Source organism: Clavelina lepadiformis, chromosome 9, assembly GCF_947623445.1.
Source record: "Clavelina lepadiformis chromosome 9, kaClaLepa1.1, whole genome shotgun sequence".
In the NCBI taxonomy this organism is placed as follows: domain Eukaryota; kingdom Metazoa; phylum Chordata; class Ascidiacea; order Aplousobranchia; family Clavelinidae; genus Clavelina; species Clavelina lepadiformis.
In genome coordinates, this window is record NC_135248.1 from 4,684,881 (window position 1) to 4,712,826 (window position 27,946).

Genomic DNA, 27,946 nt, shown 5'->3' on the forward strand with positions numbered 1-27,946 from the left:
TATATTCTTAACTCGTTATAACTCTTAACTAGATTTTATGCTTTGATATTTATTCTTTGTATTACTTGCTGTTCCCAACACTTAGCCCATAACATTGTTATGCTTCAGAAATCAGTGCCAACTCACATAAAAAGGTATTTGACAGTGACTATGCATGCAAAGTCAGTAAGGCCTAATGTTCAATTTTCAATGGGACTAAGTAAGTTTGATAGCTGGTGTTAGCCAGATTATCTGAGCTCATAACTGAAACGTCCATGCTTCATCAACATGACTTTATGTAAACACGTATTTATGTAAATGCATTTTCCAGTATTATTTTGAAGGAAATTAGAAAGGATGAAATGAATCCCATTTCAGGTTCATAAAATACAGAAGAAATACACAGCGAGTTAAAGATCCTCATCCTCCTCATCGTCATCAATCAAAGCTTGTCTTCTTCGCTTTTCTACTGGTGATGTCACGTCTTCCTCATCATCACTAAAACGTGTTACAATAAATCTCCACTTTTTACGCTGGCTTTTCCAAAAAATACGGTGAAAAATTACAACTACAGTCTAACTAGACAAAAACAAATGTCACGGACAACAAAAATTGCATTCTGAAGTAACAATGACAAAGGAATTTAAAACTATCAAAATACCTATCAAGCTGCAGTTTTGGACTTTCTTCTCGTTTACGTTTGTGGTTAGTTAGCAGGTCAACAGCTGCAGCTAATGCTGTTGCATTCATCGTTGATGGGATTCTCCAAAACATTTCCTATCAAACAGATGGAAAATAGAAACAGATAGAATTCATAATTCTTCAGCTGCATGTGACTCATTGCAAGATACCTGTTCATTAGATGGCGGCTGGATCTGAAAAGTCTTCAAAAGTTTTTTGAAATTTCTGTTAGCCATGGCATTTTCCTGTGACTCAGTCAAGGGTACAATTGGTATTGGTTGAATGTCATCTATAAAACAGCTGCGTTTTGTTTGCTAAATAATGTGCAATTAGAGGAATTGCATGCTCAGTTTCCGTTTTTACAAACATTCATGATACCGTTAAACGTATACAATATATTGCTTGATATTCACGCTTATAACTTCATGAAATCAAATAAATTCATTCTTTAAATGATTAACTAAAAATTACCAGTGTCCTTTCGATCACTCAGGGCCCCTTCCATGCTCCTACGAATCCAGAGAAGTTCTTCTACAAAATCGTCAGCATAACAACTTTCTATCAACATTTTTTGTCTTTGCCTCAGGTCGATTGATTCGTCTTCACTTGAATCTTCTTCTTCTTCACTTTCGTCGTGAACATCACCTTCAGAATCACTTTCTCCACCTATCAGGTGGATTGTTATAAATAAATATAATTATGTGACGATACCGGGAAATATGCACGCTGCTCTTATACGTCGTATTAATGAAACCTAAATCTACTTATCCAATTTAAGCTGTTGGAAATTAAATAATGAAAATTAATTTGAATTTTTACAAAATTTTGCGAAACGCACCAAAATGCACAACTTCTGCTGCCCTATTGGTTTTTGGCTTTCTTGCTCTTTTTTTGTATAACTGCTTCCTATGAAAACAATGTACTTGTTTTAACAGTTTTTTAATAAACATAAATAATTTTGATTAATTACTGTATCAGTTCATATAATGCAGAAATATATAACTAGGGATTATATTTAACAATACATTAAAGTCAAAGTTCCTGTCACAGTCTATGGATTTACCTGTCTGATACTAAATTCAATGACAATAGTTTTTCAACGACTTTCTTTTTTGATTTCTTATTGCTCATCATCTGAATTATATTACCAATGGGATCTGCACAATGAACAACAGTACATGCTACTCCACCCAAAACCAAATATAATATTATCAATTTAAACACAAACTGTGGTAGGCAAAATGTAAACAGTCAAATAAAACAAACTTTGACTCTTACCAGCGGAGGAAGAAAATTCTTCATAGAGTCTTTTGAGCTCCTCAACATCATCATCCCTCCAAATGACAGTCTTTAACCTGTGAGTAAGGAAAAGTAGGATTTGAGCGTAGCAATTTTGACCACAGTGAAGTTCACTGAGTGTGTCACTAATTGCGGAAGCAACTCCTTATCATTATTACAATTTTGTATATCACAAAAGTGGTTACTGAAATTCCCATGTTATTAAAAGGAGCTGCAATGATTTCGGACCAATCTAACAAAGCTTACCCCTTGGTTCGCTTTAGGTCTGCCAGACTTTCTACCAATCCCTGCTTCACAAGTTGTTGGCATATCTGTCGTCGACTTCGTGTCTCATTTGTGATCGACGACATTATACCATCAACCAAATCTGCATCACGGAATAATATACAGTAAGCTACTATTAAACGAAACATTAAGACAATAAAATGTTGGCATGGAAATCATTATTACTGATCGGTGATAGTCATGTGATTAAATAGGGAATAATTTAACCTGATCCAGAATCTTTGTATTGATTATAGAGGTCAAGCAGTTCCATTTTCTCTTCCTCACTCCACACAACCTGATTTCTAAATCTGCCATGAAACAGATAAATGACATCATTTCAAAAAATTGATCTCACAACAATAAAAAACACTTATCAAAAAACACATCTAAATTCATGCATATTATTACACAGAGATATTAGTTGCTATTAATTAGCACAAAACACGATGTAAATGTCAAATGATTGAGGCAAGCTGCTTATTGACTTTTCTAACAGTGTAACCGACAAAAATCGAATTTCATGGAAAAAACAAACATACCCTGACGAAGATGAAAAACTTCCATAACCTTCTGTAAGCTCATACACTTCTGCTGCTGAATTCTTCCAGAATAACATATCAGTGAAGAGGTGTTTGTTTGCAAGGGATACCTCATAGATTTTTACCATTATCCATTTTGCAAGAGCAGCCAGTTCTTTAAGAGATTTGTCTGTATTTACCGCGACAAATATCTGGAAAATTATTTGAAACTGTAACTAGTGTCACAAATACCTTCAACTACCTACAAACAGTATAAAGATTCAAAAACCTATCAATACTTGTCTGAACATGAAAAAGTAAGTATTGAGTGTTGTTAATTGAGCTTAAACTAAGTGATACATTTTATTACTTGGACAAGTTGTTTTGTTTGTTATCTGGTAGCATGAACACACAAATGGCTTAGTAGTACCAGTCCATTCGGGCAAGCATGTGCATGTGAATGGCAGAAGGATGTAAAATTTAAGTACACGTGCTAAAACTAAAATTAACTAGTGACTTGATGTATCACCTTATTACCAGACATTATATTTAAATATTATAGGTTATTAGTAGCCAATTTTTCAGTTACATTTAGTTGCATTTCTGATTTGATATTCTTTATGTATTTTTTAAAATTTACTTTGGAATAATACAAAATAACAAAGTAAGGTATCCCTAGGCGTATACTGATGGCGCATACCTTTTGGAAGATATGAAGTAATGTAACCTGAAATAAGAGACCATACATTTTCAGGTCATAAGCAACACGATGCAACATCTTTGTAATACAGTGATTTATAGTGGGACCGTTTTGTTCAAATTCTTTCAGAAGTGTGACATATGGTTTCACAATCTTAGCATCTGCAAACCTAAACCAAAATGAACCAACAACATAAAGTCAAAAGCACTTAAAATGTTTTGTTAACCATTTCAACTGCACTCGGAATAAAACTAAAGTTTACAAATTTAGTCAATACTGGTAGCGTGTGTGCATTAAAAATAACTTTACTTCTTGAGATATTCATTGAAGCTAAACTCCACTTCCTTGATCTTCTGTGGAAGTCTTTCCTCGTCCTCGTCTTCCTCCACTTCTGCATCCTCTTCCTCAACGACATCTGGACTTGCATTTAAAACATCTGCAAAGTATGATACAGGAATAATTTTAAACAACGATTTGCTTGAAATAAAATCACTTGAGTATGTGTCATCATGAATACCATGTAGGTCAATGAACTACTTTCAAAGCTGTTGGTATCCACAACAAACAATAAAATTCCGTTAATACATTGCCCAATTTCGTTTTTCACTTGGGAGGTTTTTATGGACGAAAATCTAGACTCTTGACTTTTTGGACCTAACAGTTATCACCCCTTTCATAAATTAAAACAAATGCACAAAACTGGCTATATTTTTCGAACTTGCAAAAAGTATTTGTGAAAAAGTGTCAAATTGTATAAGATCAATAAACACTTTGCATGCACTAAAAGTTTTTTCATCAATCTGCCATTGCAATCTTTCATTAATTTTGTTGATTAAATACTACCATGTAACAATAATTTGCTTCAAAGTACTGTCTTTCATTAAAAACTTGCACAAAACTGTCAGTTTTGCCTGATTTTCCAGATGCGGATGTAATACTAAAAACTTGAATCTAAAATTTAGACTTAAAAGATGTATTATGTATCATTATATTAAATTATATATATAAACTAGATGTTATTAAATAAAACAACAATGTGTTAATAGTTTGTAAAAGTCCTAATGGCTTTAAACTGATATCAAGTGGACTTTACCCCTCTACATATAGCATGATGTAATCACTAAACAACTTACTGTGAAAAATCATTAAATAATAATTGAGACCGTAAAATCGTTTATTGAAAAAAAAAACTGTTCCAATGTTCCTAATTCAACTGGGAGACCAAATCAAATTATTATTTCTCAATCTCAAATGTATAAAATTTCAAACAATGAATTACCCGTACTGAACTCCGAATAGCAATAAATTTGTATTCAGATTGATTCTAATCTAATTTGTTGTATTTGAGTAACACTTACATTAAGTATTCATTTTCACTTAAATCATCCCTCAAGTGATATCTTTGTAAATCTACTTCGGCTTTGGTTCGTATAGGTCAACCCCTAATTTTAACATTGGGGGCAGCACATTTTTTATTCCATTGTAATTAAGCCATAATGCCAGTCTGTATAATCAGTATTATTTGCCATATTGACTAGTGTTGCACATGTTTGACACAAAAGCTTTGAAAATCCAGAACTCTCAGCTCAACTCAGGCACTCAGCAAGTGTCGGCATAATTATTCACTTGTGACATGTATCTGCTTTGCAAAAAAACCTCAGTGATGTTGCCGTTTTGTATCACCTTGAAATAATGCATGTTGCAGGAGACAAGTTTGAGTAGCGTCGCAATTGACAAATGACGTCACAATTTCAGTAGCTGGGGTCTAGTATACAAAGTCATCCTGTGGTAGTGCACTTGTATACAAGACCCAATTATAGTAACATAGAGTCTATTAGCGAACAGTTACCTGACAAATCTGCTAAGCAAATTTCATGCAACACGGTTAGTTCTTGTTCAGTGGAAATATCAGGGACACCAAAAATGTTTCTTTCTGGCCAGATATGCCTTTGTGTGCAAAAAAAAATCAAGTAATCATTTTGTAATTAAAGATGCTTCACTTTTGAAGTATTTCTGTATATCTAACACACATCACACCTGGCCGTTCTTAGCATTTTTATCGCCGCTTTATGGTCACGTTGAAGCAAAAAATTTTGTATTTTCGCAATGGTTTGATGTTGTTGGGTTTCCTCAGATGCCTCAGCTGCGGGGTCAAAAACATCAACGGAGTTGAAATCTGTAGACTCTGATGATGTTTCCTGTTTACGAAAACATAAAATAATTGAGTGCAAAATCAATGTTGCCTCCCCAAATTTTGGTTAAGAATTTTAAGTATGAAAGTCAATGAACAAAGCTGCAAAACCTGTTTTTATAACCTGCAAAAGTTCAGAAACTGTAACATGAATTTCTCCCCATATGCGTGCCCTCTCTTCTTCATTGGGCTGTGCTGGAGTGCTGGTGGCAGGTTGCTTTTTCTTTTTTTTCGCATTTTTACTTTTACCTCTGACTTTCTTTTGAACAACAATGGAAGTATCCCTTCATGAAAAATACATACTGGTAACTTACTCGAAAATAACAGCACTCACACCACATGAGCCATATGATATATCGTCAGCATTGCAAGTATTTCAGATAAGACTTATATCCATTAACAGATTGCTAACTTTTCTTACTTGCAGTAGCTTTCAAACATTTTGAGAAAAAGATGCACAGTTTTGATAAGATCTCTCAAAAATCGACGAGTTTGCTTCCGTTCATCAAATTTTCTTAAGAGAGTCAAAAAGATCTCACGATATTCAATGATATAAAATAAGTTGTCTAGAAAAAAATTAAAATTCTGGCCCATTACAATGCATACACCAAGGCAGTGTTATTCCTGTCCATCAGATACTGCATTTTTGCACCTGGCTAATCCGTAATATTCGTAATAGCAAATAAGAGTTCAGTTCACCCACTCTGTAGCACTCGAGAGCTTTCTTTCAGTGCGTGACTGTTGGAATTTTCCATTACATAAACGGTCATAAGAAACTCATGGTAACATCTAAGAGCTAGGTGCATCCTGCAGACAAGATTTAAAAAATTTACAGCCGGATTATTCTAACACTCCCAGAATAATACCAATAAAAATGTGATTTCAATGTCTGCAATGCTAAACATTCACCTTCTTCCCCATGCCTGTGCATCTTGCTTGTCGTTCAACATCAGCTCGTAATAATTTATCATCTGTGTATCAAGATAATGCAGTGTGCCCAATTGCATTGTTTCAGACACAAGTTCAATCCGAAAACTGGATAATCTGTGGAAAGAATACAAAACAAACTCCCCAAAATTGCTGACAAACACGAGGACATTGTAAGTGCGTTAAATTAAAAATAATTTTTTTATGATTTAGCACAAATTTTAATGAAAAAAGTTTTAACCTGTTGAACTCAAGAAAGAAGCTCATTGCCCAAAAATAATACGTTTCGTCGTGGTCTTGAGCTTTTTCTCTTGACAATTTGTCTTTAATCGAATGCATCAGCACATTATATGCATTTCCCAACAAGCCATTGCAAAATTCCTTTAACATGTTTCTTATATTCAAGGTGGATCGCCTAAGTATGTGAAAAATAATAGTTACATCATTCACATAGAACTCAAAAAATTTTGTTTTATAATATAAATAAGCAGAGTCGATTGCAGTACAAAGTGAAAATACAATTCTAAAATACAAAGTCAACAGGCATTTAGGAAGAGATATTATAAACAAAATTCTCTAATTAATAATAGTAGTATTGGCGTTTGATGATGATGAGCGACATGGCACACGTCAAGCAAGAGAATAACAACCTGCTTGTGACATCATCTACCAAAGCCCTCCTATTTCTTGCTTTTCGCAGCTTTGTTTTTCCGTCATCAAATGAAATTTTATCACATTGTCGAACAGACCGGTGGAGTATAACGTCTCTGTCATCTGCAATTGCCTTTGTGCCACGCATAACGTATGTCCCACCAAATCTTGAATGCCTGAGCATGTAACGCAATCATATTAGTACCAAATATTACCGTTCATAAATTTGCAACTTTCTGAGGATTTGATGAGATGCAGATTGTAATGATTTTTTATAGAAGCATTTTTGTTACCATGGAGTCATCTTTGCACGAGCTTGTTGCTTTTTTGCTTCTTCAATTTTGCGAAGTTTCTCCAACTCATCTCCTTCTTTCTTCCTCTCTACTTCAGTTTGTCGAGCACCAGTTTTGGCCAAGCACTCTGCAGTCTGATGAGAATCATAGAAATCATAATTAACATCAGTTTCATCATCACATTTTTTTCTTTTTACCATCTTTCTCTGTAAATAACTGTTTTAAAAATTGATGAAATAATCTCAACACTTACTTGTTCTTTAAGAAAAAGACAAATAATTTCTATGATGTGAAGACTCCATTCTTGTTCCGTTGATGAGCCAGCAATGTAGAGGAGAAGGGCATCTATTCCAGCAACATGCATCTGCCTGAAGATTATATGCTATGTGTAAATAGCCGACTGGAGTACAGGAGAAAAATGTACTCTTTTTTCATTTGTGCGTAATACTGCGTACTTAAGGTAATCACAAAACAAATTCTTTTAGTTACAACATGATTTCTGTCAATTCACTTCAACCTGTCATTAAAGTTTCCCAGTACACCTCCAATGACCTGAACAAGCACGGCGCAAACAACATAAGTAAGCGGCATTTCAAAACAACATATTCTAACCACAAAAGTCGATCATGTGTTGACAAATCGTCCGAGGTCTTTTTTGTATCTTCTATTGTGACAGGAACATGAAGCAAATTTCTGATCAAAACCAAAATTCTTTCCACAAGAAGGCCATCTTCTGGTCTTCTGTCTTCCCAATCAGTCTCCAAAACATCATAGATTTTTTCAGCAAAAACCTTCCAGATTTTTTCATTATCACCAAAAGCCTGGAATAAAATAAGAACAAAATTGATAGTACTTGAAAATAAAGCTAAAATGGCTCATGCAACTTAATCCATCTTAAGATTTATTAAGTATCGGTGTAAGCACTCCTTGACTTGTAAACGAGCTGCTTTTCAGATGGACAATTAAATCTTGAACGATGTGCGTATCACAAAAATATGTTCTTTTATTCAGAAGACCAATAACAACAAAAACTGTTATTCTGTTAAACTGTTTGGATGGTTAACAATGAACATCAGCCTTTCTTGTGCAGCAAAATAAGGCCGAAGTTATTGTTTGAGTTAGTATGTAGTATAGTATTCGTTCACTAAATGTATACATGTTAGGTTTTCATTTAAAAGCACCTTATCACTCAAATGCATGGCATTTGCAGATTAATAAAAAAAAACGCAGTGCATTTGTTCGCATTTGCAAAGATTTAAAAGTCAGGAAGTGCCCGTATTACATAATGTACAATCTTGCAGCTACTTCAAGAAAACAAAAATATACATAATTATATAAAGATATTATATATGCAACTAAAGTAAAGGCAACCTCTTTGTAAGATTGATTATGGGACATCACATCTAAAAAGTGGTGGTGCATGACAGTATCCTTTGGTACTTTTCCTCCAAAACAAAGCAGAGTTGGCTGTGTCATGTTCACTGTGAGTCTAAAACAGGAATGGAAATATTGGTTTTGCATTTTGCACAAACACACTACAGGTAACTTTTTTGATAAAAAAGGCAGAATATATGGTAGCACAAGGTAGCATTTTTAATTCATTAACGTAGGTTTCCTAAGCTTCAGTTTGCTTCATCAGATGTACGTTAAAAGTTGATCCTTTGATTGAGTGCTACCACATATTCTGCTTTTTATTATTTAGATTAAGATTGCCCATGGTTAGTAAAAGTTGATTTATCACTCCTATGTTGAGAAACATAGAGTGTGTAAATATCGCTGTCACTTGCTGCGTTCCATGACTAAAGCACTAAACCAAAAATAAACCTAAAACGATTGATTTTCTACAAGCTTAAATATCATGGTTAAGACCCAGTCTTATTATATGAAAACATGTTGGAGATCAAAACATACCTTAAAACAGTTTGAAATAAATCGTTATCTGAAGGAAATTGGCTCATAATCGGAATCAGGTCATTTTGAAGAACGTTTGCAGCACCAAGTTGAGTCCGTATATCTCGAGTGCTATTTTCATTGTGCAGATACTTGATCAGACACTTCACCGTATCTGTAGAATAAAGACGTATTGAGGAAATGTGAGGTATTTTTAGGGGTGGGTTGGCAAGATCCACATAATCCTGCAGAAGTTTGTTTCAAGAAGTTCTCTAATTGGACTGCAGTTTAACAAACTTTTGCAAGATTTTCAAAACTTGTAAACGATAATTATATCGGTTGTAGTTTTCTGATAAAACAACTTTTCTCTCTTGTGTGCAACCATTCGTTCTTGTTAGGTCATTTACTCATTTCCCATTAGGCGATTCACCATTTATCTCAATTTGAAAAATCTATCACATAATTCCATCTTGTTTGGACTACCAGTGATTTCTTTCTTTAATTAAAAACAACTTGAATTGTTAAAAAGTAATTACCAACACTATGACATGTCACAACTAACCGCATATTTACTAGAATTAAGCTTTAGAAGAATTAAACTGCTGCAAATAAAAATGCTTTTTTTCAGACAATCACTGAAATTGTTTACACAGTTATGTATAACATTTCAGCATAAGCTTGGCCACCGCCAACTATTTTTACCTACAGCAGTTGAAGTGATGAAAGGGATAAGAGTTAGATTCATGTTTGATTTGATGCATCCCTAGTATCGCGCTTGTCAGATTCAATTGGTGTAAGGATATTGTATATATATATATACAAATCACCTGGGTGAACCCAAAGATTAATCACAAAAATATTAACAAATCACAACACGCTTCCATACATGCTGGCCTTACCAATGCAGTCGGGTTCTTTGTAATATTGATTCTCTTCAAGATATCCCAGGGCACTGCAGGTTGTCAGAAGTTCTGAGTCCATTTTAATTTTTATGACCAGATTTTTCAGTTTAATAATTGGACTTATGATATAATTTGCTTAACTTCTGAATTATTAACGTTATATACAACATTAAATCTAGTCTAAAAACTTGATGTTGTCAACCAACTGACATACATATAATGTATTACATCAAAACTTATAGACTTAATTACCAAATACTAAATTATTACAAATAATTAATTTAATCTGAACTTTTAATTTTTTATTTAAATACATTATATACCAGTACAGGTATAATCAACAAGCGATAGCTTAACATTTACAAATACGTAACGGCAATCTAACAATGCTTCGAAATAGTTAGTGCAAGCCAGCGGTTCAAATTTTCATGGATCTAGTGCACAAGTGCACAACCACAAGATGCATTTCTATACTACTGTAGGCTACTAGACCCCATCTACTCAAATTGTGACGTCATTTGGTTGTGCAATTCTGCACTAGACCCAATTTCTCAGTACTTCATCCCGATATAGTAGGCCTATGATAATCTTTATCTTTGGATTAAATCTTTGCATGACTTAAACCTGGCGATGATATCTCGTCGCTTTAGCCCCGGCTACCGAGTCTGTCTTGGTGCAAGTTCTGATCCATCTATAGGTGGGCAACCTCGGCGGTCCCGTTATCCATCTACTTTGTCAGAGTCTGACTCACATCAGTCACATCTGTAATTCATTGATCCATTCAAGTGATTAGGCCTAGATAGCCTACAAGTATAAGGAGGTAAACTGAATCAACTCAAGGCGGAAGTCGAGTTATTATGCCTAAACTCAAGCTAAATAAGCAATCTTGCGTCAACCTAATTTCCCGGGTAGGCTAGGCCCCATACTGGAAAGCATGGCGCTTTTCGACAAGATTTTGGGATTGCATGATGGCCAAAATCGTGGTGACAGGGTACAAGATGGTTAAAATTGGGGTTCACTGGTTACAGTTAGCAGTCTGGTAGGCAAAACGCAGAGCCTGTGGGCTCCGTTTTCGAGAGGGACACGTGAAACACTTAGGTGCAGCCAGCACAGTCATTAAAAATGTAGAAGGTGCATTAGGCATGCTTTCCACCATGCACTAACCGCTAGGCCTATGTAAAACCGGTAAAACATAAAACTATGTAGGCATAGGCCTAAGGCAATAAGGCATAGGCCTATGGACATTGAGTCGATTTCCCGCGACTAGCATACCTAATGAAGTGGAACAAATACATCTATGAACATCTTAACTTTTTGTGTAAAATGCAATAATACGGTTAAATGCAACTGAAAATGCCTTGTATATCGAAATAGATATCACTTAATTATAGATAAGCATCAAAATGGCCACGGTCATTGAGTGTAAACTGTAAAGGAATTCCGGTCCCGAGGTGGTTTATAAAGCAATGATCACTGTAGTATAAATATCTAATAAAAAATTTAAAGAGATAATTTTGTACTAATTTGGTACTGAAAAAGTACGGCGGTACAGTAGTTCGGTAGGCCTACTATAGGCCTAATACTGCGGTACTACCCACCGCTGCCGATGCAAATTACCAAAAGTGGGCAGTCGGTAGTTTGAAAGTACCGTCGATAACGGTTCTTGGCAAAAATGTACCGACGGTTCCGACATTCGGTGCTATTTTAAAAAAGTAGTTCGGTACTTTGTCGGTACTCGGTACCGGTGCTTTTTGTGAAAAATATGCTGCTGCAAATGCAATGTTTGCCGCTATAATATCCTTGGTAAAGGTTACTCCAGACAAAGAGATTTAAACACTGTTTGTTAAACACTGATTTAAACACTGTGTTTAAATCTCTTTGCTCCAGGTCAAAACATATATGACGTTAATCGCTTGCAAGTTTACTTGTCATTTCAGTATTAGGCCTATATGAGATCAACAAATGCTAAAATTAGTATTAAGAATTAAATAACATGTACAACATAAATTAAATAACATATAAATAACATGTGTTAAGAACAAATAACTTGTTAAAATTTTGAAATTATCAAGTGAAAAGTACTGAGTACCGGGACCGAAGGAAATTTCTTAAAAAACGTAATTCTGTAGGCCTACTTTTTTTTCAAAAGTACCGACGGTACCGGTATCGCAACTAAAAAAGTACAGCGGTACAGCAATATGGTAATATAGTACCGCGGTACGGCCCATCTATGCAAATTACCCAAAGTTTGCACCCCAAAGTTTTCTAGCAAACTATAGGTCCCTGTAGACATGACAAGATTTTTTAGACTTTTACTGGTTTTAAGAATTTTTATTTGCGAAAGCTTTAGTTTTTTTAGTATTGCATATGATTTTGTAGAAAACTGTAATGATTCAAATCGTTTTCGATGTGGTGTATATTACTGTTTGTCTTTTTTAGAAACTGAAGGTGCCTTGCAGGAACAAATAAGTTATTTATTTCTTAAACAACAACTGTTTGGTTGATCTGATAACTAAACTTTGCTACTTTTTCTCTTGAAAACGTGAATTTTTGAAAATTGAAAGTGTTCATTTATGATTAAAAAATGCATTCATAATGAATGGCCTATCATTACCGTATTCTAAATCCCAGCTTAACTGGCAATTTTCTTATTTGCCATTTCAGTAGGATACTGATTTTCCGACTGTTTTAGTTTGTTCCGATTAAATGTAATTTGTGTAGATATGTTCCGTACTTTATACAAAAGGCCAAACATAAAGAAAACAACATAAGTTATAGTTCAAAACCGCAAAACGAGCAAATTGATAAGTCGCAATCTTATTTCAAACGCTAGAATTATACAAACTTAGTAATAAGAACCCTAATTAAACGTTTTTGGTAGCTTAAACTCGTCATATTTATTTAATATTATTATTCTATAGCCTTATTAAATTCATCTTTTCCAAGATTACGTAAACTTCGCCAAACTCCATGCATCACACGCACTTACATTGAGTCTGAAATGCGAAAAAAAGAAAAACTAAAAGTCAACGAGAAACATAATCTTGGGTGATTGCTTTGCACAGAGAGCTTGATTACAAACAGCAGTTGTCATCCGTGATATTTCCTGGCGTTATTTTTTGCAACTTCGAAACACTGACGAATCGCGTAAATACGTAGGCTAATACATCTAAACATTCTGTTGTTTTACGTAAATTGGGAGAAAAGCGCATTTAACGCTTAAAAAGATAACCTAGGTTTTAGGTTGGATATGGATTAATTTTCTCAGTCACTATGCTATGGTTCACTAAAAGGCTTAAACAAAGGTTAGTAAGAACTAATAACATAATGAGCAACAAGGTGAGCTGCACATTTACGATAACAATGAACTTGGACAAGCGGTTTTTGCTTGTCGGGCCGAATCTGTTCTTGGTTTGTAGGTTGTCGGGAGCATAACTGGCATAACTTAGGCCTAGCGCATATTGGGTAACTGGGTTTAATCCTAATCCGAATAGTCGGTCACTGTTACCCTAAATGCGTTGATATTCTGCCACAGTTTACCAGTTCACGAAACTCCTATAACCGAATATACAAGTTTCGCTATTCCATAAGATAAGATAAATCTCGTCCTATGCAATTGTATGCTGTGTTGTATGTATGTATTATTTCTATGGCATCTTGTTTATACTCAGTGCGGTATTTTGGCTACATGGTTTATCAACTGTATTAATTAATACGTTACCATTTAGCTACTAATTTTAATTCGTTAGCGTGTTAATCCAATAATGTTATGGAGTGATAAAATGAAATAATATCAAAATAAACTGTCACTCAGAGTCGTAATGACTGGAGTCATTTTTTTCGAAGACTCGACTTGACTTGAGTCTCTTTTTAAGAAAGTACAAAGATGACTTGACTTGACTCGAGTCAGGTCTTTTTCATTACGTTTCAGAATTAAAGTAAAACGAATCTCTATATTCCTTAGTCAGAATACGTTAAAGTGTAACAATGATTTTATTTGTCTACGAATGCGTGCGTTGCAGTCAAATGAAGCAAATTTTGTAATAATTCTTATACACCTTAAGGATTATTACAGTTATACACCTTAAGTGAAATCCTAAGAGAAAGTGAAAAATGTTTTACGTTATCTATAAATAGGCTATATATATCTGATACCATCTTAGACAAACCTAATTAACATGTCAAACACTTCAGATAAGTAATTTTATTATAAATATAATGATAAAAATGGCAAACATCATTGCCAGATTAAGTATTGACAAACTGGTTCAAAATAGTAATCAGGAACGGTATTGAAAAGTTTGCCATTGCGACCATTTTTGCCGAACGAAAAATCGATAGCCAAATTCACATCATGTTTGGCGATTGAGCCTGTTAAAGGAAAGTCAGGCTGCCATTGGGAGAGTGAAATTTTTCAGTCTTCTGTAACTGTGATTAGATGGCCTGGATTGTTTACGGGCTGTACAAAATAAAAGCATAGAATGAAACGAGAAGCAATTCAACTCGGCAGTTTAGAATCTTTAGAGCGTCACATAGTCTCCGTTTTCAACAATGCCACAAACTTGTTAATTTTAGCTTATTATTGTACAGTAAATGCCTTTTTAATCGCTTGGGCTTGCCCTCACATCAAAAGTATTTCCGATCCAATATTCAGTGTTCTGACCAGAACTAACATTGCTTTTCTCCAGGCGCATTTTCAGAATTCCGTCACACACCGCTTCAAACATCTTTTCATTTGTTATCTTGACAAGTTCGGCGTCAGCCAAAGCGCAAACATTGGCAGCCTGGCTGTAGTTGGCAAGAACTTCCAGAGGGGGGAGGAAAATGCAAGTATTGTTGAAAATAAAACCACGTGAACACCCACCTGAAACACAATGACAGCATTGTTAAGGAATTTCACTACGCAGCAATTAGTGAATAACAAGAGCTTATAGCTAAAAACAGTAAAGTAAGTATATCACCGGAAGTACAGCCATAGGCCTACATACAATCCGTTGTTAAAATAGACTGATTGGAAAAGAGAATGCATTAACATGCAAAGATTGATTATATCTGTTTAGGGTTTAATTGTTGTTAGCGCGGAAAAAAGATTTAGGTTACTTTGCTTAACTTACGTTAACCTGTAGGAAATAGTTTTGAACATGCAGCTTTTTCCGATGAAACAATGATAACTGACAGATTAAAAACACCAATCTACAACACCATGAAAGATATCTAACTAAAATCAAAAACAGGTTTGAAATGCTTTAAAACTCTCACTTTTATTGTTGGCTTTTTGCATTGATTCCCAGTTTTTATCTTTGTTGCCTTGTCGAAGAAAATCTGGTTGTTCCAACGATTTCGTAACCACTAACAAAGCTGCACACGCCACTCCAACAGAAATAAACGACATCAACAACGCCAAGCCACTGACAAATTTCCAAGTATCCATTTTACTGTTTACTGTGCAGTAAGACAGAGCATAATTTACGAATACACTCACATGTACGCCCCGGCCAGGAACTATACAAGAAAGCGTATAAAAGTATATACAACTACAATAACACGTTCAATATTTGCCAACTTTGCAGTTAATAATATTCAACACAAATTTATCATCAACTACAAAGAAACTGAGGCTGTTCGTTTGACATAAGTTACGTTTATGCTGGCTGGTTGTTGAAGAGCTTTGTATCCGTTCAACGACGTTAGGATTGACGTTGATTACGTCATCGTATTCATTAGGGTTTTCGTACAGATGTCGATTGGTGATCCAGTGGCCTTGCTGGCTTGCCATGAGTTTATAAGCAAAAGTTTCGATAAAAATAAATACAAACTTTCTCAAGTGACTATTTGTTTTTGCTTTTTAGAAACTTTTTCTCCTGCGATATTCATAAAACCTGAAGAAACTGACACACTTGTAAAATTGATAGATTTACAAAAAGCGCAAGTCAGCCACCTGATAGCTTGATGTGCAGCATTATGTTACAACAACAGTCTCACAATCTTTCGTTATATCGTTTAATGGAAGCAAAGCAGTTTCCTGCAATCTTTCTCTAGTTTCTTCCCAATATTTATAAAGTATGTGTCAGCACGAAACTGTTTCAGTAAAACAATAACCAGTAGAACATTGCAAGTAGCCTAATACTGTTTTTCTTCCTTGTGCTGTGACGATAGCGACAACTACCTATACACTGTAAAATGCCTATTAAGCTTATAACTACGCTGATGGAAAGCTGACTGCAAAAATATAAGCTAAAGCGCTAGACGTTGTGTGCAGGCGATATATGGTTGATTGGAATTCCTTATATGCTGTATATGGCTTTAGGTTAATGCATAACAATTCTAACCTAGGATGGATCAATTTTCATAAAAACATGATTTTGTGTCTGTGTCCTCTCTTAAAGCAGTTCTATTTTGTATAAACTAAATCGATGTTTACTTTTCGGTGGCTGAAAATGATAATCACATTAAAAAAGGTTTTGGAAGTTTTATTACTAGTGCTAATGTTTTAGCTTTCACTACTCATTGGCAACGTTACGCTGATATAGTTGACAAAATGTGTTTGCAATCAAAAGTTTGAAAATACAACTCAAAATCAAAAATTTTGGACAATGGTTGAAGTGATAATCATATCATTGATATGATATTTATGTAGACTTAAGATCGTGGCCTACTGTTAATTATAGAATATGACCACAAATATAACGTTTATAAGCGCACAATGGAAAATTTATAGGTAGCACGCGGTGTAATCACCTTGTCATGCTCTATAGGGAAAGCTGTTTATTGCAAGCAGTATTTTGCAACCCTATTTCCGTTTTCGACGTGCAAAGTGCCAAATATGGCTATGGATAGCTTTGGTTACATGTGTTGGTGAAACTAAAGCACAAAATGATCCTACTGCTTGCGTTAAGCACTTGATAACTAAGCGCGTACGTTATCCCTTAATGCCGAGGGGTGGCACTCCATCTTCCAAAAACCTTCCTATACAAATACAGGATATTACAGTAGTAACTCGAGCAAATGTTTTCTCACTGTAAACATAATTAACCATAATTAAATGTTTACGGACCTAGAGCTCTGAAAAATTTATCGACTAGAAGTAGGCGATAATGAATTAAAATTATCGCTTTTCGCAGACGACGAACTCATTATACGGATGGCCACTTGGTCTCATTCAAAGAAATGATCGAAGCTTTTTATGCAATTAATGGAGCCTTGGGCCTGTGATTAACTACTATGACCAATAGTTTGCTTCTGCATTTCTTTTAAATTTTTCCATTTCATTTCCTATAATAACTTTTATTTCGAATCTTCACCAGATAGTTCTTGTCTGGGGCTCTGTTTTTGAGTAGAAAAAAATAACAAGAAAAACACTAATCTGCAACATAAACTATAAAGAGTGTATTTCCATACTCGAAATGGATTTGTAGTATATATAGTCTCTTTAAGAATAGTATGACGTTATAAATTGGCCGACGACACCTGCGTGTTGGAAATTTCTAGAAAATCAATATGGCTGTACTCGCGTATAGCTGTTGTGATTGAATATGAACTTTGAAAAAAATATATATATAAACATCTTCGAGAGTTATTTACGCTGAGTTCAATTCAAACAAATGTCGCGTCTTGTTTAATTGATACAACCAAGACAATAGAATTCTAAAGCCTTTATGAGCCCATAAACATGTAACAATACAAACATATGCTTGGGCGCCATGGTAATTAACAAAACTGGTAGAGACACTTAACCATTTGAATTAAAATAATTTCATGTCAGATTATAATCTTGGGAAACATTTACGATATTTCGATATCTTCAACTTCAAAATATTAAGAATTCATTGCAGCGTTTTTGCAATAAACTGCTAAAACAGAGCGTATAATCATCCAAGTTTTCTTACACGTTTTTAGGAAGTAGTTTTCTGCACTAGCACTTCAAAACAAGTGGTTTATTTTGGTAACACTAAAAGTTTTTGAAATATATCGTTGAAGTTCGCGGTTTGCATTCGTCAGATAGATTGCTCACAGGTCAATGTAATACTATATCTTTTGCTATATATGGCCAGGCGGCGAAAAAAAGCTAAAAGCAGCTTAAATTTCAGCGATTGAAATCAGCTTCTTTTGATAACACAACGCCGTATTAGGACACTTTGCTAAAATCCAAAATTTCCTCGATAGCATTCTTCGAATGCTGGTAAACAAATCGAATCGAATTCTTTTTTCTTTCTGCGAATTGCTATATAGCAGCCTATATGAGCATGATGCTTTTCATAGACGCGTATATGCGGTAAATTTCTTCACGAAAATAAGCTTTAGAAATCTTGAAGTTATGAAGTTGTTAATCTCTTTCGTTTTGTTGGCATTTTGTTTGAAGTTGGCATTTTTACAGCAATGTAGGCAGGTTAGTTCTAATTCAATACGTTTAATAATAATAATTATGAATAACGATGAATCTAATCAATTAATCTACTGTATAACGTGTTGGCAATTAACACTGAAACGAATAATTTAATCCATGAGCTGTTTCTCAGGTGACGGTCTGCAATGATGACATGAGCAACGGTGATGTAACAAAAGGTAACAAAGGTGATGTTGGAATTCCAGGAAAAGCTGGAAACAAAGGAATCAAAGGAGAACCTGGAGAAATTGGACGAAAAGGTATTCAGGGAGAATCGTGCTCACTGGGGTCATTTGGGGACAGATTAATGGAGAAATTGACACGTGAGTCTGTGTTGCTCTGCTTATTTTGTACGAAAAATATGTTAGTAACTTTTGTTTAAAAATGTGTCAACGTTTAGGTCTTGAAGAACTGTTGACAGTAACAACCACTACGCCTACTACGACCACGTCATCAACAACCACGACCACAGCAGCACCTGCCCTGTCGTCATGTGCTGATGCGTCCACAACCAATGGCGTGCACACTTTGCAAAATGGCGACGAAGTGTTATGTGAAAATGGATGGACTGTGAGACTGTTTGCTTCTTTTAGTTTTTATTTCATACGTTCGTTTTTTTTCTTTTACTTTTTTTCTATTCGTTAAAAATTAACTAAAAGCTATATAGTATACAAATTTAATACAAAAATTAATGTAGGCCTAAAGTTTGTTTTTACCAAATTCGATTGAAGGTTCTTTCATGATCAGGTTTTCCAAAGACGCACAGACGGAACTGAAGACTTTGAACAAACCTGGGATGCTTACAGGACAGGATTTGGGCAAATGACAGGAGAATTTTGGCTAGGTGCGTCACTACGTCATGTGTAGTTTAAGATGTGGTTGAATTTGTGGTTTTGGTGATCATTTTAGTCTAACCTATTCGATTTAATCTAATTCTACAAGACAGTTGCAGCCTATTGTCTTAACTCGATAAGTTAAACTATTTATTACCAGTATATATGGACAAATAGCCGAAATACTTACAGAAAAAGGAATTATTTTTATTGCAGGCCTGGATAAAATTTATCGACTCACACGGAGTGGCAATTGCAGATTGAAGATCGAAGTTTGGGACTTTGATGATGTTTACAAATACGCCAACTACAAGTAATATTGAACTGTTCAAATGATCTTTTCATTATATAAATTTATTGCACACATATGTGTGCCTATAAACAAATTAGTTAATGCAGCATGTTATTTCGACTCCTACTGTTGGCAGGGCAGGAGTTAAAGTGCGGGGGCCCAATTTCGTTACTGTTAGCGGGACCTCTTATCTCTGCCTTATTAGAATAGACGAATATTAGCGTTTTATTCTATTTTTACTTTAATTTGATATGCTAAACCAAAATTGCGTTGAGAAGAGGAGTCCCGAAATTTTGTGATTTAACGCTCCAAAAATTGCTTATAAACGCCTCGAAATAAATTTTCATATTTAAACGTACGATGAATTTCATCAAGTTACTTTTCTCTGCCAGATCGCAATTTACGCGATGAAATACAGTGTAGTGTGTTTCCATGTTAGCACTTGGCATGTTGATTTGCCACAGTATTCACTCTTTATGCCATTACATAACTGAAGTGGAATAAAGTCGCTTTGTTTGACCCGTCCCGTCCGGTCGTCCTGACCCGTTTGTGTTAAAATATAGTTTAATGAAATATGTTTTTAAAGTGATAAAATAAACTAAGTGACATGTCCTAATCTTGCTTTACCACGTTTCAAACAATTAGATTTATGTAATTAAACCAAAACCTGTTCGCTTTATGCCAATAAGCCAGGCAAGAAACCGAAGATAGTTCTCAATTTATGACATACAATTTTGAAACACCACATACAACAACTTAAAACGCCGTATTACTCGTTTATCATGTGATTTGCAAAAATCAATCAAGTTTTCTGATAAAAAAGGGCAGGTTAGGATCGCTTTGACTTTACGCTTGAGTGATTACGCGGGGCCCAATCTAAAAAAATCGGCCTAAAAGCGGCTCTGACTGTAGGCTATAACATAAGACCTACCGATGGACAAATGTAGCACAGAACCATTCAACAACCATCGTCGTTTCATAACTATTATGCAGTCCGTTACAGCGAAGATTGTCCTCTAACTTCATTTTCGAAAAAAAGGCTGTAGCAGATTTCGAATCATATTTCATAACAATCTGACGTTAACCGACTAGTTCAAGTCTAACGCATTGACAAAATTGAGCTACAAACCACTTGTGTTATTTGAAAATTCAAAGTTTTTCTTTCTGTTCAGTGGATTCTCGGTCGATGATGAAAGCAATCTCTTTCGTCTTCACATCGGTTCATACAGTGGTACTGCAGGAGACGCTTTGCAATATCACAACAATCGTCCTTTTACAACCCATGATCGAGACAACGATTCAAAACCGTATGTTGCTACGTATTTAGCTTATCTGTGTAATTTATTGGCATGATCGCTTAGCTGTGTATTTTATGAGCATGCTTCCCTGTAATTAGAAATCAGAGGGACATTCTTGTTAAACTGCGTTAGTTTGGAGAATTATAACGAACTTCCATCAAAGCTATGCAAACTCTTGGTTAATTCAAGCTTCAAAGATGAGTTTGAGATAATCATGACGCTTTGTGAAGCAGACGAAAGAAACACAAAATCGCGAAAAATGAGCGGTCAACAAACAAATCAACATGTTTTTTGCGTTTTATAATGAGCAAAGAAAAATTGAGAATTGTTTTAAAACGTACCACTGATGCGTTGAAACTTACCATATAGTAACGTAGATCACATCAGAATTACAAACAGTCATTGTTAGGTTGTGTAAAATGTTACGCGGATAAAAGCAATAAATGTCAATTCGAATATCACTTGTGCATCCGATAGTAAAAAGGGGACGTTTGTTCGTTCATAGATTTTCTGCTTTTACTGCAATGCTTTGTCATCATCCGTTGTATACATAAACTTAAATGCGCTCTTGCTGTTGACTGCGTTTACTTGCATTTCCCAACAAGGCATTGACATTTTTTAATAAACGACCAAATAGAACTTCTTAAAATCTATCATTTTTATAAAAATGTCGTAGTACCGGTATCTATGCCGTATATTTAGAACTTTCTTTATTTACTTAAATAAGTCCTTTATCCGCTTGGGATGACTAGCATGTATGGTACATGCACATAAAGCGCATAGTAATTATACTGATATACCGTTAATTATGAGTCACGTAGTTTTTGTTCGCTGTTAGTCTGATATAACTTTTAATTTTCTTAATACGTTAATTAAAGTTTTTTTCAACTTTGCGTCTGCTGATGTTTATGAGAATTACGAATAATTTTGAAAATCACCGCTTAAAATTTTACAAATAATTTAGCAAAATCTCATAAAAACACGGGGATATACGAAGCTTGCCCGTCTAACAAATTTGACGACATTGTTTCCACCGATATTTTCTTGAAAATGAAACTGATTTTGTGATTTCAAACTCTATGCAGTAATGGCAACTGTGCGGATGAATATGGAGGAAGCGGCGGTTGGTGGTATGGCCTGTGTCGACGTTCCGCTTTGAATGCCGTGTGGGGTCGTTCCAAAACTCGGGGAAAATTAGAATGGTGGGATTGGAAACATACAGGCGGACTGGAAGCGACCAAAATGATGTTTCGATGCGATGAACAAAACTAAATAAACGTGCCTTGTAAATGCAATCGTGAAATGAATGTCATGAAATTCTTTATTAAAATGCAATGTTTCAGAAAGAGATTTTGCTGCAACATAAATTATGGTCTTGTACTTTTTTGTTAAAATTGATTGAGTCAAATCGGTCTATAATAAAGTAAAGCATTTGTCATTGATTGATTGATACTCAACAACGACGATTGATTGATCAAATTAAATAGCTATACAGACTTGAATAAACTCAGTGATTTTTCCATACATATCAGCTTGTGTCAATTTGTTACCGGCCTTTTTCTTGTGCTGGTTCGAAGAGACCTGCAGTTAAACTATAGGATTGTATTTCATAAAAATGGTAAAAAGTGGGCACGTCTGCACAGCAGTACAGGCATCGGTAGAATGACACGTTCGACAACGGGCAAGGCGCAATCACAATTATCAATGCCTCCGGCCGAAGGCAGAAAACACAAAGGCACGTCAAACCGAGCAGAAAACACGTAAACACTCCTCCCCTCCAATAAATTTCTCTTCGACATTGCTTCGACATTAGCATAACTGGCTATAAGCTAAATATATGGAAAATAAAACGACAAATTACAATATAATCACGAAGCAACCGCTAGTACTTCTGTTACCCAGATGAATGTGTTAATCTTGAAGAAAATCGTCGACCACGCATGCCACAGTGGGCCACAAAAAAAAGGTTTACAAAAACGATTCCCCAAACACAGTAAAACGGTGCAGTAGCGAAAAAAATTATTATTATCACACCAATAAAAACAAACGGAAATCAAGGTAAAGCATTTCTATGTAAATTCAAAAATTTGTTGACTATACCAAAACAATAGTACAAACACAATAAAGGTGGGTTAATACAAATAATGCTTCATGCCAATAACACAACAAAAGGTATAAAAACGTGAGATTGATAGCTAAAATAGACGATATATAAACGGATCCGAAATAAAATACCATCATACTTGGTATATGTGAAACTGTGGTATATAAAACACAAATCATAGGAAAGTAGTCAACAACATAACATCAAGCATCACACAAATAAACAATTAATACGTTTCGACGTCTGGGTAACGAATAGTGCGACGTGGGCTTCGGCGAAGTCGACCGTTATTTCGGGAGTTACAAACGTTATTAAAATTGTTACTCTCGTGACGATTTGCATTTGATCGGTTAGGCCTATTAAAAAAGTAAGCTCCAGTCAAGGGCATGTCCAATTGCTGGGGGACATATTCTGGGCAACTAGCTTGACTATAGGAAGGCATCGTATGATGGTCACCTCTGCTTAGCTTTAGCCTGTTGAAATGTACTCTTAACGTCCGTTCATGATTGCGAATCAGATAATTTACCGGCGGAGAAGTCTCAACAACTTCGTAGGGGCCTGAATAAGGAAGGTGAAACCTTCACTTTTCATCTTTTGATATGACAGTGTTTCGCGGCATGACCTTGTCTACTACTTGAAACTCCGCTTGAAACGTTCCTTCATGGATTGCCGACGTTGGTCGAGTCTCGTTTTCACGACTTCGTGGACAAGCCGCATACGGTCTTGTAAATCGAACATTGCCGACGATAATGGATGACTTGAAGGCTGTCCTGTCATCAAATCTGCTGGTAACCTCAATTCTCGTCCAGTCAGAAGGAAATGTGGAGAAACACCTGTCTCTTCGTGTCGACTGGCGTTATAGGTCGCACAAATTGAGGAGAGAGATTTATCCCAGGATAGTGGATCGCGCTGGACATAATTCTTCATGATGGAAAGAATGGTTCTGTTGGCCCTTTCAACTGCTCCGTTCCCAGAAGGGTGGAATGCTGTGGTTCTTGATTTCTTGCAGCCGAGAAGATCAATAAGCTCTTTAAACAACTGGCTCTCAAAGTTTCCTCCTCGGTTGCTGTGAATACGCTCCGGAACACCATGAATCGTCATCCAGTTATGATAGAGAACAAATGCTGTTTCTTGGGCTGTCTGTAATGGCATTGACCAAGCCTGCATATATTTAGTGTACATATCAGTGGCTACCAGTATGTAACGGTTTCCTGAATGTGTCACAGGAAGTCCTCCAAGGACGTCATCTCTATTCTTTGCATCGGCTCCAACTCATCGGAAGGTACCAAGGGCGCTCTTGGTGTTCTAGAAGGAGTTTTACGTAAATCACAGAGTGTGCAAAGCTCACAATACTCACGGACATCCGTTTTCCAGCGGGGCCAGTAAAATCGTCTTGAAACTCTTTCAGCTGTTTTATCAACACCCACCCATGTGTCCTCCTCCATGTGATGCGTCATGTAACTCTTTCAGCAAACTCGGACGCATATCTTTACGAACCAGTAACTGAAGACGTTTTCCTTCCAGTGTGTCTTCCAGACTGCGGTACAAGCACTGGTGTACTAAAAAAAACTCTCCAAACAAAGACCAGTAATGTCGAACCTCACTGCTCAACTTCTTAATTTTCTTAAAAGGGGATCTTGCGCCGGCTCTAATCCAACCTAGTACTACGAAAAGATGTTCGTCCGACTTTTGAGCTTGTGAACTTTGATCAGGAGTCCAACCAAAACCCTCACGAAGATCAATACTTACAGCACTTTCCGTCGAGGTCTCACAGGTTTCAAAGTTTTTTTTAACTTCAAACGGATACCTCTCAGGATTCACTTCGACGCTATTAGAATCACTCGTTTTGCTGCTCTGTGGCCTTCTACTAAGTGCGTCTGCATTGGAGTGCTTTGATCCAGAGCGATGTATTAATTTAAAATCAAAATCAGCCAATATTTCAAACCAGCGCGCACATTGACCGTATGTCTCTTTTGCTGTCCACAGCCACCGTAACGAAGCGTGGTCCGTGCGAAGAAGAAAAGGTGTGCCAAGATAACAACGAAATTTCTGCACCCCATAAACAATTGCCAGGAGTTCCTTCCTCGTGGTGGAATAATTTCTTTCTGCTTTCGTTAAAGACCTACTTGCGTATGAAACTGGGTGCTCTTCACCTTCTACAATCTGTGACAAAACACAGCCAAGCAAAGAATTTGAAGCATCTGTATCGAAGACGAACTGCTGTGTAAAGTCCGGGTATCTCAATACCGGGTTTGTCACGAGTGTGTCTTTCAACAAGTTGAATGAGTGTAAACATTTATCATTCCAGCAGAACTGTTTTTGAGGCATCGTCAAATCGTACAGTGGGGCCGCAATTTTGGCAAAATCTCTGACAAACTTGCGATAGTATGATGCGAGTCCCAAAAACTGCCTTACATCCTTTATCGACGAGGGCACAGGCCAATTGGAAACCGCAGAGATTTTCTCCGGATCGCAGGATACACCAGATTTTGAAACCACATGACCCAAGAATCTAACTTCTTTTTTGAACAAATTGCATTTAGTCGGTTTAAGTTTGAGGCCACCTGCAACTAATCGGGAAAGCACGTCGTCCAAGTTGTGCAGATGATCTTGAAAGGTGCGTGCATATATGATGATGTCATCCAGGTAAGCCAATGCACCATTCCATTCAACCCCATCGAGCACAATCCGCAACAAGTGCTGAAACGTGGCAGGTGCGTTTGCTAGTCCAAACGGCATAACATTAAAATTGAATAAACCTCGATGGCAAGTAAACGCTGTCTTTTCACGGTCGCCTTCACTCATCAGTATTTGCCAGTAACCAGATTTAAGGTCTAGTGTGGTGAAATATTTGCACCCCGAGAGTTGATCCAAACTGTCATCGATCCGTGGCAAAGGAAAACTATGCTTCTTAGTGCAATCATTGACAGCCCTGTAGTCAATGCAAAACCTCACATTGCCGTCCTTTTTTTATCAACACAACTGGGCTAGACCAAGGCGACTGTGAGTGACTAATAACGCTATCATTTAACATATTCTTTAGCAACTCGTCTACCTTTCGTTTGTTTTCTTCTGACATTCTTCTCGGGTGTTGGCGTATCGGTGCAGCGTCTCCCGTGTCAATACTGTAAGTAAGAATATTGGTTTTACCAAGATCACGTTTAGAGAGTGAAAACGCAGCTTTCCGTCTCCGAATTACTTCGAATACAGCTTCCGGCTCAACATCTGACAAATTAAGATCATTTAGATGCAGTTGTGCAATAAGAGACGACACGTCATCATCAGTCGCTGGCTTGTCAACCTCTTCCGATATACAACATAATGAGTAGGCATTAATGTACGAAACATTTTTGCCAACAATTGGTATTAAATCTGCAACAGTTGTCCCAGCCGGAATGCACTTGCTTTTATTCGTAAAATTGGCAAGTCTAACTGGTACCAAATTTTCCTTAGTTTTTGTTACGTAGTTTGCGCCTAAGATTTCGTATTTATCTAGTAGGCTTGCAGATCTCTGTATAAAAACGTCGTTGGACTTGGACTTTGTAGGGCCTTTAACATTACAGGGCAACACAACCTCAGTAAACGCGGGGATAAGCAGTGACTCAATTAATGCAATCGAGGAACTGTGCAAAATACCTGGTTCTCTCAATAGCGGTAATGTTCCCCCACCAGCCTTGAGTGTCATCACATCATAGTCAACGATGCAACCATGGTCTTGAAGAAAATCCAAACCCAGAATACAAGACTCCGACAAGTTCTCCGCAACAAAAACGTCGCGAGTGGCCTCTATTCCGGCAACGGTGAAATTTAGCTTTGCTTTTCCTGCCATCGCGATAACGGTTCCGCTTGCGCCAAGAAATCGAACATTTGAAGGGCAGTCATTTAAATCTTGAGCGGAACATTGTTGAAAAGCCAAATGTGATATGACGGTAATTGATGCACCAGTGTCAACAAGCGCAAACAAGGGCTTACCATTAATGACAACGTTAACGTACCTATATTGTTCTGCAGAGACGGTCTGTATCTTGTAAGTGACCAATTCTCGTTTTGGCTGTGGTGATGGATTCAGGGGCGGACACCTGTGCCCGCCCCGTTGGCGTTTCCCTGGCGGTTGCGTTGAATACAATATCGACTGATGTGTCCTCTTTCTCCGCATGCAAAACACGTGCGTGATTCCCGGGGGCGAAAGGGATGAATGTGGTTAAGACGAGACCTCCGCCATATCTCCGATAGTGATTCACGCAAGGTGTCAACTTCCTGCCGCAAATCTTGGATCATTCGTTTCATTTCCTCGAAAGCTGATGGGCCTTGCTTTATTGGCTATATTTTGGAAACGGTTGCATTTTGGTGTTGTTGCACATGCGCAGGTTCCATCATTAATAGCTTTTTGACAGCATCTAAAAACTTTGGACACTGTACCTCCATGTTGTACGTGACCAGCCTTTCTGCTTCATGTTTGTTACGCAGTCCAGCTATTAAAGCGTTATACAAGACGTCATTCTTCGTACTTTCATCTTCCGGTTTCGGGTATGCAATTGCTCCCAAATTGACAAGGGCATTGACGTAACTTCGATTCGTTTCACCTAATGCTTGGGTCCTTTGTATAAGCTGTTGTTTGGCCTTGTCACATCGAAGCGAGCAACAAGCAACTTCCTCAGCTTTGGAATTCAGTTCTTCGTAGTTCATGGTGCCTAACTCTGCACCGTTGCATTTCATTTCCAACTTCATCTCTTCCGGT

The 27,946-nt window shown here is 36.5% G+C and overlaps 3 protein-coding genes across 5 annotated transcripts; 1 reads left to right on the forward strand and 2 right to left on the reverse strand.

Moving 5' to 3' along the window:
* Positions 1-5: 5 nt before the first annotated feature.
* Positions 6-10,437, reverse strand: LOC143470404 (protein timeless homolog). Of its 2 annotated transcripts, none has more exons than XR_013119363.1 (26): positions 10,296-10,437; positions 9,418-9,571; positions 8,878-8,995; positions 8,119-8,327; positions 7,760-7,874; positions 7,507-7,640; positions 7,213-7,389; positions 6,804-6,977; positions 6,545-6,679; positions 6,339-6,442; positions 6,057-6,201; positions 5,760-5,919; positions 5,482-5,642; positions 5,294-5,391; positions 3,754-3,880; positions 3,445-3,613; positions 2,766-2,956; positions 2,452-2,534; positions 2,206-2,326; positions 1,939-2,015; positions 1,724-1,817; positions 1,499-1,566; positions 1,132-1,326; positions 831-949; positions 641-760; positions 6-477 (listed from the first exon to the last, which is right to left on the reverse strand). XR_013119363.1 is itself a non-coding variant. In XM_076968517.1 (26 exons), exons 1-26 carry the CDS (start codon positions 10,375-10,377, stop codon positions 390-392), a joined length of 3,414 nt encoding a protein of 1,137 aa, XP_076824632.1. In that variant the 5' UTR covers positions 10,378-10,437; the 3' UTR covers positions 7-389. The 2 variants fall into 2 exon arrangements, 1 of the variants encoding a protein (XP_076824632.1); XM_076968517.1 differs by having other exon boundaries at positions 7-477; positions 641-756.
* Positions 10,438-14,487: 4,050 nt separating this feature from the next.
* On the reverse strand, positions 14,488-16,298 carry LOC143470518 (uncharacterized). Of its 2 annotated transcripts, none has more exons than XM_076968697.1 (4): positions 15,939-16,298; positions 15,558-15,740; positions 14,972-15,162; positions 14,488-14,757 (listed from the first exon to the last, which is right to left on the reverse strand). In XM_076968697.1, the coding sequence occupies exons 1-4, from the start codon at positions 16,072-16,074 to the stop codon at positions 14,713-14,715; spliced, it is 555 nt and encodes a 184-aa protein (XP_076824812.1). In that variant the 5' UTR covers positions 16,075-16,298; the 3' UTR covers positions 14,488-14,712. The 2 variants fall into 2 exon arrangements, with proteins under 2 accessions (XP_076824812.1, XP_076824811.1); XM_076968696.1 differs by having other exon boundaries at positions 14,924-15,162; positions 15,939-16,294.
* A 2,278-nt stretch (positions 16,299-18,576) lies between these two features.
* Positions 18,577-22,540, forward strand: LOC143470807 (fibrinogen-like protein A). The gene is made up of 7 exons (XM_076969085.1): positions 18,577-18,684; positions 18,815-19,004; positions 19,082-19,251; positions 19,429-19,525; positions 19,731-19,827; positions 20,979-21,113; positions 22,190-22,540. The coding sequence occupies exons 1-7, from the start codon at positions 18,613-18,615 to the stop codon at positions 22,374-22,376; spliced, it is 948 nt and encodes a 315-aa protein (XP_076825200.1). The 5' UTR covers positions 18,577-18,612; the 3' UTR covers positions 22,377-22,540.
* The last annotated feature ends 5,406 nt before the right edge of the window (positions 22,541-27,946 follow it).